A 9,774-nucleotide genomic window follows, 5' to 3' on the forward strand; every position below is an offset into this window, starting at 1 on the left:
GGAGGATTCCAGAGAAGGAGAATCACGAGGAGATAATGTTCGAGAGGTGGGGTCCACGCTGGATATTTTTCTTTGCTGTGCGGCGCTCCAAAGACCAGCACATTTGTTGGTTTCGTTTTTTTTTTAAGAAAACCAGCGCATATAACATGCCCTTCGGTTTACTTCAAACAAGCTCTCTCTTGTTTGGAAGGGTAGCTAGCTTAGCTTCTTGCCTAGCGATCGATGGCAGAAGGTGAGGTCGGATTTGTCATCTAGCCATCCAATCTTAACTAATTAAAATATTCATAATTTTTCTTTCATCACAGTTTATTTTGTCCGTCCGCGCGATTTTTTCACAATCCGATTTAGTCCGTCCGCGTGATTTTTCTTTGCCCACGCAATTTTCCCGCTTTGCCAAAAAAAAAATCAACCACTCTTTGCCCCCAAAATCAACCACAATCAACACAAAATCACATAATAATCATCCAAGAACATCAAACATCACATTATTCACATTCACATCCAAGAACAACAACAACAACATAATCACATAACTTTCACTCCCCTACCGCGGAATGCCGCCGGATCTGCCATCAGCCGCCGCCGAATCCACTCGTGGCCGTCATCGATGCCACCATAGCTAACTGCCGCCGGATCCACCCTCGGCCGCCGCCGGATCCACCAGCGGCCGTTGTTGACACCACCACCGCCGACTGCCGCCGGATCCACCCTCGACTGGCACCACGCTGCCAAATCCACCCGCGACCGTCGCCGACGCCACCACCGCCGCCAGATCCACTCGCGGCTGCCGCCGGATCTGCCGCTGGAGGGAGACAAGAGGGGGCAGAGGGAGCCGCTGCTGCCGGATCTGCCCGCGGCCGCCGCCACCACGCCAGATCTGGTGCGGGAGGGAGGCAAGAGAGGGTGGAGAGAGCCACCGCCACCACCCTGGATTCGCCCGCGACCACCTCCAACCCTCTACCACCGCCGTTGTATCCACTACGGGAGGGAGGCGAGAGGGAGAGGAGGAGAAACTAGGGTTTTCGCCGACAGCCGAGAGGGATGGGGTTTTGTCCATCCGACGTCAGCACCCGGCTGTCCGATCGAAACCCTACGATCGGACAACCGACACCGGCCCAAGTGGAGGCGCGCACAGGGTGGCTTCCCCGGCCCAGGCCCAGGTTGTGGCCCAGGGTGGGGGGAGCGCCCGCACGTGCGTATAAGAGGTCGTGGGCTGACCGGCCAGGCCGGGAAAAAGTATGTTCTAGGTCCCTCGACCAAAGAAAAGAAGTTTAATTCTATATCTTAATCTTACCTAATTAAAAGATTCGTAACTTTCTCTTCATCACAAGACGGACGAAGGCCATAATTAAAAATAAGAAATATTGAAATAATAATAGCACAGACTCATAGTCATCGCTGTCGCAGAAGGCCAGACACGGCTGCTACCTACGGTGCTACGGTCGTCGATTGGTCTGAGGTTGCTCGCTGGCCAATCGTGCTGCTGAGCGACCCGGTAGATCTACCCATATCTTCAGAGTCCATGTTAACTTGGACCGTGTAAAGGTGGAAATCAAGCCGGCTTTGTCTTTTTTATCTCCCTTTCTTCGATTTTTTTTTTTTGAAAAATAATTTATTATGAGCTACTATATTTCTCTCTGTCATTTAAGACTTTTTCTAGCGAGCAAAAGTACCAAAGTAGTGTGGAAATAACTTTGGTTAAAAACAAATAGTTTTAGTTTTAGTCACCGTAGCGAAGCACGGGCATTTTGCTAGTTCATATAAATGTTAATGAATCTAGGCACACATATATGTCTAGATTCATTAACATATATATAAATATGGGCAATGCTCACTACTAGAAAAAGCATTTTTACAGGCGGCCAAAAGTATATTTTACTGGCACGGGGAAGGACCGACTGCAGCCCAACGACTGCGATTTTCGCAGTTGGGGCCATGGCTCGCCTGCGAAAATCCAATAAACAAACAAACAAAAATAGTGCCACACGCCTCGCCGCCGCCCCCACGTGCATCGCCGCCGCCCCGCGCGCGCCGTCGTCGCCGCCGCCGCCGTCGAGCCGTCCACGCTGCCGCCGGTGGAGGGAGGGAGGGGAGGGGAGGGATTGGAGAAGTGTTGAGGGAAATGAGTGGTGGGGAGGGGGTGGATGAGAAGATAAGACTTATATTTTTTTAGGGTAGGTACGATTTTTGCAATGCGAAAATGATTTTCACAAGCGTCGCTTAAGTGGTCTGCCTGTGAAAATATATTTATATTTTTCGCAGGGCGACAACGAACTTCACCTTGATTTATATTTTTGTAGGCGGTTATTTTGCTCCAAGAGTCATGTCCGCCTGCGAAAAAAAGACCCCCACGTTGGAAAAAATGCATTTTCTAGTAGTGGCTAGAAAGTTTTATAAATTGAAACGGAGATAGTATTGTAGATACTTTAGAGAAGTTGAGCCGCATTGCACACGATACATATGCAGTGCGTAGTCCTACACAGCTAGTCAGGATCCGTTCGTTTTTTATATACAGATTTTACATTGGTTTTTGTTAGCATATTTTTTAAATTGCTAAATAATATATTTCATGTAAAAATGTTCTATATAAACGTTTCTTTAAAATATTAATAAATATATTTTTTAAGTTTATAACAATTAATGCTTGAGTAATCGTGCGCTGAAAAATCTTTATCTTCATCGAAGTGGAACGGGTCCTTGGTCTACTGCCAGGAGATAATGCAGTCCAATTGTATCTAGGATTGGTAATCGACGAGATGGATTTCTTTTTTAGTTTCTAGATTTGTTTATGATAATGCATCTAAAGTGTAAATGATTGGATTAATCTGACTGAGTGTTGCTTCTGATGCTTGATGCTAGAAAAAGTAACTGAGAGAAGAGCGGAGATTGCTACTTAGCACACATGTGTATCTCTTAAAACTTTTCTCCGAAAACCTTAATTTAAAAAGTTTCTTTCTAAAAACTTCATATAAAAAACTTCCGCACGAAGTGTACACCCAAAACCCATGTTCGTTAGATAGTAATTTTGGAGATAAAAAATACACTGGTAGCGAGCTTGCGGCATACTCTGCCGACTTAGAGCAGACACGGTCGAGACAAAAAACTGTAAGAAGCGTAAACTCGACGATCATGTTCTGCACTGTTCTAATTTGGGATTTTGGATGGGCCACCGGCCGGCTGGGCCATATCCTACATGGGCTCGTAAGCTAGATGTCCTGCCTGGTCCACAGGAAACGCGTTGGGGCAGCCAAGTCTGAGCTGTGCTCTGTATTTCGGCCTGACCTGCCGTAACGCCGTTCACTGGGATGCTCTGTTTGAGTGTTTCTACAATTCTGCTCTGATCGAAACGCAAGTAACAGCAGCAATTGAGGCATCATCTCCATTAGTCTCCTGCGTGTTTCGATCCAGGCTGTTGAGTTTTCATTGCCGATATAATTCAGACCCTTCTGACGTCATAACGTCTTACGAAACATGAGCCCGTTTTACTCGTATGAGTTGGCAGAATTGCAAGCACGTAAAGTCACTACCTCTTCCTCTCTTAGCAAGAAACAGCTTGGGTGCTCGAGTCGATGTTTCCTGAAGAAACGGACGATTCCATACATCGACAAACCACTCTGCACTCCATGCTCTGTAGGTGTACGTGCACGTATGATTTCAATCGGACGAACTGCTAAAAATTGCAATGCAAACATATTTTTTCTTTCACACTCCATTCTTTAAATCTTTCGTGCATACATATACATATATATATATATATATATATATATATATATATATATATATATATATATATATATATATATATATATATATATATATATATATATATATATATATATATATATATCTACTTTACATAGAAAGAATGAATCAATTCAATCAAGAGAAGTAAAAATAAAAAAACGAGGTCAATGCGTGCCCTGCGTGAGTTCGATCGAGTCCGCGTTCATCAAAGTGCACCGAGGCTTTGGCGCGTCTCCACTCCACTCTACGGCATGGAGCACTCGGGCGGGAAGCCCTGCGGGAACCGCTTGCTGTCGGCGCAGTAGTCGTACACCATGTAGTTGTCGCGCGCCCACTTCATCGCCTGCTGCGCCGTGGCGTCCATCTGCTGGTCGTACCCTGCCGGCGACGACGACGACGCGGCTTCCGTGGCGGTGAAGTTGCGGTACCGCGCGACGAACGGCGCCTGCGACCAGTCCGTCTTGACGCGCCCGCCCTGCGTGGCCCAGTCGTCGGCGTTCCACAGGCTCCCGTACAGCCGCATCCGCTGCGACGACGGGTAGGCGATCCCCTTGTCCGCGTGGTTCTTCATCTCCCGGATCGGCGTCCCGTCCACCAGCACACTGCGATAAACGTATACATTATTTGTCAGCTCGATCGGCATCCATGGCGGCGAGCGAGTGAGTGATTATAAACTGAGAATGTGCATTTGGTTGATGAGTGAATTGCATGAGCTTACAGGATGTGCTGCGAGGTCCAGACGATGGAGTAGGTGTGGAAGTCGGTGGTGGGGTCGAACCAGAGGTGGAACTGCTGCTCTTTGCCGCCGGTGCCATTGGCGAAGACGTTGGTGTGCAGCGTGTACGGCTGCCCGGTGACGTTGCCGAGGAACTCCAGGTCCACCTCATCGTGGATATCCCACTCCCCTTCCGACATGAACTGCATGGAATCCACCGTACGTGAGCTCGAACACGAGCCAAGAAAAAAAAAAGATCCGATCACACAAAGAATGTGTCAGTGCGAGTGCTGGCTTACGTAGCAGGTGGTGACCGTGCCGGCGGAGTTGTTGGCGACGAGCTTGATCTGCAGGTCGACGCGCGCGAACAGGTACGTGTTCTTGGACCTCCACCCGGAGCCGGAGGTGTGGTCGAGCGACAGCGCCATCACCTGCCCGTCCGGCGAGACGCTCCCCCGGCCGTCGCCCCACATCACCTCCAGCCCCTCGTCGATCCTCCCCGTCGCCCGTGCGCCGCCGACGCAGCAGAGCCCGAGCACCAGCGCCACGAGCGCGCAGGCCATCTCCCTCGAGCCGAACCCCATGTGTTACTGTTAACCTCTTTGTGATCGATCGTGATATAGATGATGAGAAGAGAAAGTGAAGGTGTAGTGATCGATCGGTGCGTGCCTCGCAGGGTTTATATAGGGCCAGTTTAGTTCTCAAAAATTTTCCCCTTCACCTATCACATCGAATCTTTGGACATATGCATGGAGCATTAAATGTGGACAAAAAGAAAAACCAATTGCACAGTTTAGCTATAAATCGCGAGACGAATCTTTTGAGACTAATTAGGCCATGATTAGCCATAAGTGCTACAGTAACCCACATGTGCTAATGACGGCTTAAGTAGGCTCAAAAGATTCGTCTCGCGGTTTCCAGGCGAGTTCTGAAATTAGTTTTTTCATTCGTGTCCGAAAACCCCTTCTGACATCCGGTCAAACGTCTGATGTGACACCCAAAAATTTCCTTTTCCCCAACTAAACACAGCCATAGACGATGTTTTTGCTGGGCGTGGGGTAGGAGTTAAGCGTGAGGGTGACGGAGGTGGTTGGGAGAGTGTGTACGAATTGATCGAGGAGGATGAGGGGTGTAGTACAGTGCAGGCTGCAGTGGCGAGGCGCATGTTCGTGTCAGGTTCGCGGGGGCGTGGGCTGGCGATGCGCGGAGGACAGCGGGGCGCCCTGTGCGCGCTCGACTGCTCGAGAGAGCGACTCACGTAGGATTTGGCGAGAAAACAAGTGAAGATGGGGAGACACGACAAAAGGTGGGGAGACTGAGAGTGGGACACGGTTTTGTGGAATTCTGGTCGTGTGCTTTTTTCTCGCGCTGCGCGCAGCAAGCGGAAAGCGAGTAACGCGACGCGCATCTGCGTTCCATTTCCGGCCACTGCGGCAACGGCAAGAGCCGTTAGGGCATCCACCGGCCTAAGATCAAGGTTAATAATATAGCCGATATGTTGGCTATAAGATTTTTTATAGTCTTCTCTCAATCTACCCATATAATAGATAACTCTTTACAATTAATATAGGGTCCACTTACCTCTCTCATAGAGTTTCTTGTGTCCGAGCCTGCTGTAAGTTTACAGCCCGTTTCTCCTCTCTCTTCTCTCCTCCACATCAGCATTTAGCCGGCTTATAGCCTACTATTATACTTGTTCTAACGGGGACATGCAGCGGCAACCCAACCCGGGGCGCCTGGCCGACCGGCCGGCCCCAACCACCGGATTGAAGACGGTGGCCGGATGCCAACTGGACGCACACCGGCACACCGCGCGCGTGATCTGCTCCCATGCGCGGCGAAACGCGTAGGAAATTGTTCAGGCGCTCCAGGCGCCAGGCGGTAGGTAATACGGAGTACTAGCGTTGTGTATTTTCTATTGGATTGTGGGCGATACGATCATGTGGTCTCAGGTCCAGGTTACGGTTGAGGTACGACATAGGAGTATCATCGATCGGTTGGAACTGACAAATTGGTGGCTTGGTTCTGTCCCGGTTCTGGCCGGCCAAATCACATTTGCACTGTTCTCCCAAAAAAAAATCACATTTGCACTGTCAGAGCAGGTACAATAGCAGGCTAAGCTATTAGCCAGCTCTAAACATATTTTAATGAGATAAACGATGAGAGAGAAGAGCAGCGGGCTACAGATCTGTAGCCAGCTGCAGCACAGACTCCAAGATACACTGTGTGTATGACATGTGGGACCATATATTAATAGTATAGCAAGCAACTATTATATGAATTGACTATTTGATTAGCTATAGATGAATTGGAGCTAGTAGTGGGCTGTCCTATTAGACTTGCTCTCATGGGATCATCAAAGCGTTCTTTTAGATGATCAACATACCGGATTTAGGTACAGAAGTTTTTTTCTTTTTGGTAGAGGAGGATAAGGCCATTCAGCGAGAAACGTATGTTGGGCCACTTACATCCTGCCACCGTCACTTGCCTGGACTGGAGTAACTGGGCTAACCGGCTCCCTTTATGGCCATTTTTAGGGCTCGGATTAAGGAATAAGTTCACCTAGCGTCCCTCAAATTGTACGCCAAGTCTGTTTGAGATGCCCTAACCGTAATATCATAAATGTATACTACTAAACTATGTAAGACTGTCCAAAAAAGGTCCCAAGACGTATAATATGCCTGGTTTCGTTGACATGGCATTCTAGTTAGCAATAAATAAATAAATAAATAAATATGTGAGGTCCACATGTACGTGAGAAGGAAAAAAATGATGTCCACATGCCAGCATCATCTTATTCCTTTCTCTTTTCTTTCTTCCTTTTTCTCTTTTTTCCTCTCTTTCGTTCTTCCCACATAGCGGCAGCAGCAGTGGGCGGCCAGAGCAGACAAAGCGGAGTATTAATTGTACACTTGATACACTTGATATTCTAAAATGATTTAAAATGTGTATATAGTGTACAGGATGGGATGGAATCAATTTTGAGAGTGTTGCAGGCCTAGTTGCAGATGCATGGTTACTAATAAATGAATAGTAATGACTTTTTTTAAACGTGCAAATTTATAATGGGATGGATCCAATTGACCCATATATCTATCGGTTGGAACTGACAATTGGAGGCTTGGTGATGTGCCGAATCTTGCCGGCCAAATCACATTTGGCTGTCACAGGATCAGCAAATCCGATTTTGAGGGCTGAAGGTGTGTGATAACCCGGTTTTTACAAGTCGAAGGGCGAGATCCAGATTTCCGGTATTACGGTTCAGCGAATTAAATCGACGGAAAAATAAAGGATGTGAAGTGGACTTATTCCTTGCGTGGCCTTCTCCACCACCTTTCTTCTTTGGGCCCAGCCTGCCGCGAAAGACCACATCTCTAGGTCAGGCCCAAATTTTGAGGATAAATACACACGGGAGAGGCTTCCCGTCTCCGAATTTTTTTTATTAAAAGTTTTACAAAAATAATTTTCCATTTTGAAAATTAACGGAAGTAGTCGCCTACCGCCCTCTGGGAGGACGATTTTTAAAAATCGCCCTCTCAGAGGGCGGCTAAAATGACGTGGCAGACGGCCGTTCGCTCTCGGGCGACGGCCGTCAACGAAATTTGCAGGCGGCCCCCTTGCCGCCCTCCGCTAGGACGATTTTATACTGTGCAGGGGGCCGCCTGCAAATGGGCGGCGAGGGGGGGCATGGAATTTTGCAGGCGGCCCCCTTGCCGCCCTGGGGAGGGCGATTTTGTACTGTGGGGGGGGCCGCCTGCAAATGGGCGGCGAGGGGGCATGGAATTTTGCAGGCGGCCCCCTTGCCGCCCTGGGGGAGGGCGATTTTTGCCTCCCCCCTATAAAGCCCAGTCCCTCCTCTGTGAAATTTCATTATATTCACTAAAAATCCAAAAAAAACGAAAGAGAGAGAGGGGAGGGCAGCAGAAGGGGAGCGGCGAAGCCCTGCTGGTTCGCTCAATTCATCACAGGTATGCTCCCATACATCTTTTGCATTTGTACTAATATGTTATGTTTGAGTATATATGTTGCGTTTTAGTTTTAGTTCCATATATTTTAGCACATCTGTAGCACACAGCACATATGTGTAGATCCAGAGCATAGAATATAATAGTATGAATTGAGACATAGACAGTAGTGTTAATTGTAAGATGTAGTTTAGTTTGATCTGGAGAATGTAACGTAATTTTAGAAATTTAGAGAACAATATTGTAGAGAATGTAACTTAGGGCGTAGTACAGAAATGCGAGGTTAACGCAGTTATTGTTTTCATCAGGCACAATGTCAAGTAAGGTCACATTTCAGATAGTTCACGGTGAAGGAAATATTAGATTTGGTCCAGATGGTGTTGATCTGTCAGATTTTGTAATGACATCTAAGGGCATCGATAGGCCTGCGGAGAGAACATTTCAGTCAATTTATAGTTGGTTGTTGAGAGGATTTAGAATAGACCAAGAAGTCTACACAATGTCAGTGTCAGTTGTAGTGAGTCGTGCAACAGAAGGTTATTTTTGGGAACTAATGCCGATGGACAGCACTGATGCTTGGAGACGGTATGTGGAAATGGCTTTTGAACGGTCATGGCCCCTCGTTATATTTGTGTCGGTACAAGAGAAAGATATAAATGTTTCAATGCAAACCGAAGATATAGAGGGTCCTATCAATGCAGGGGATGTTGTTGGACCATCGATGCAAAATGAGGAAAATCAACCAAGGGAGGAGCAGGCTATGGGCATGGCGGATGAGGGGGAGAGAGTTGGTATAATTGTTGATGAAATGGAGAGGGAAGATTCGTATAATGAGGAAGCGGACGACGACGCATCATCCGATGAGGAAGGTGATGTAATGGCCACTGATTGGGCAAATGAGGACTTCTCTGGACTTGTTATATCAGAGGGTGATCATGTACCCTGGGAGTATAAGGAGAACGAGGTAATTGAGGGTGCAAGGTATGCTCATAAGGATGAGATGAAGGAGGCGGTGAAGCATTGGGCAGTTTCCTTGCAGAGAGAGTTTAGGGTGGTCAAGTCAACAAATTATGTGTATGAAGTGAGGTGCATGAAGGAAGATTGTCCGTGGCGTGTCCATGCATATAAGGGTAAATGGAATGATTATTGGAAAGTTAGCATTGTGACCGAGCACAAGTGCTACTTACAAGGGGTGGAGAAGTATCACCGAAACATCACTTCAGCTTTTGTGGCAAGTGAGATGTACAGCAGTGTTGTTGGTAACATTGGCTTTGAACCAAAATCAATTATTAGGCACATCGAGAACAAATTCAAGTACACCATAAGCTATGCAAAGGCCTGGAGAGCCAA

General features: G+C 47.5%; 1 protein-coding gene across 1 annotated transcript; it reads right to left on the bottom strand.

Annotated features, from left to right (window-relative positions):
- Positions 1–3,848: 3,848 nt before the first annotated feature.
- LOC4336904 (xyloglucan endotransglucosylase/hydrolase protein 24) lies at positions 3,849–5,115 on the bottom strand. The gene is made up of 3 exons (XM_015779013.3): positions 4,759–5,115; positions 4,463–4,662; positions 3,849–4,346 (listed from the first exon to the last, which is right to left on the bottom strand). Exons 1-3 carry the CDS (start codon positions 5,041–5,043, stop codon positions 3,989–3,991), a joined length of 843 nt encoding a protein of 280 aa, XP_015634499.1. The 5' UTR covers positions 5,044–5,115; the 3' UTR covers positions 3,849–3,988.
- Between the last annotated feature and the right edge of the window lie 4,659 nt (positions 5,116–9,774).

Source organism: Oryza sativa, chromosome 4 (genome assembly GCF_034140825.1).
Source record: "Oryza sativa Japonica Group chromosome 4, ASM3414082v1".
Taxonomy (NCBI): Eukaryota; Viridiplantae; Streptophyta; class Magnoliopsida; order Poales; family Poaceae; genus Oryza; species Oryza sativa.

Bases quoted from the DNA above. Each gene is read 5' to 3' on its own strand.
- LOC4336904 (XM_015779013.3), bottom strand. From the start codon at position 5,043: ATGGGGTTCGGCTCGAGGGAGATGGCCTGCGCGCTCGTGGCGCTGGTG. The intron at 4,663-4,758 runs GTAAGCCAGCAC...GATTCCATGCAG, and splicing joins GCACGGTCACCACCTGCTAC to TTCATGTCGGAAGGGGAGTG. The intron at 4,347-4,462 runs GTAAGCTCATGC...CGTTTATCGCAG, and splicing joins TGGACCTCGCAGCACATCCT to TGTGCTGGTGGACGGGACGC.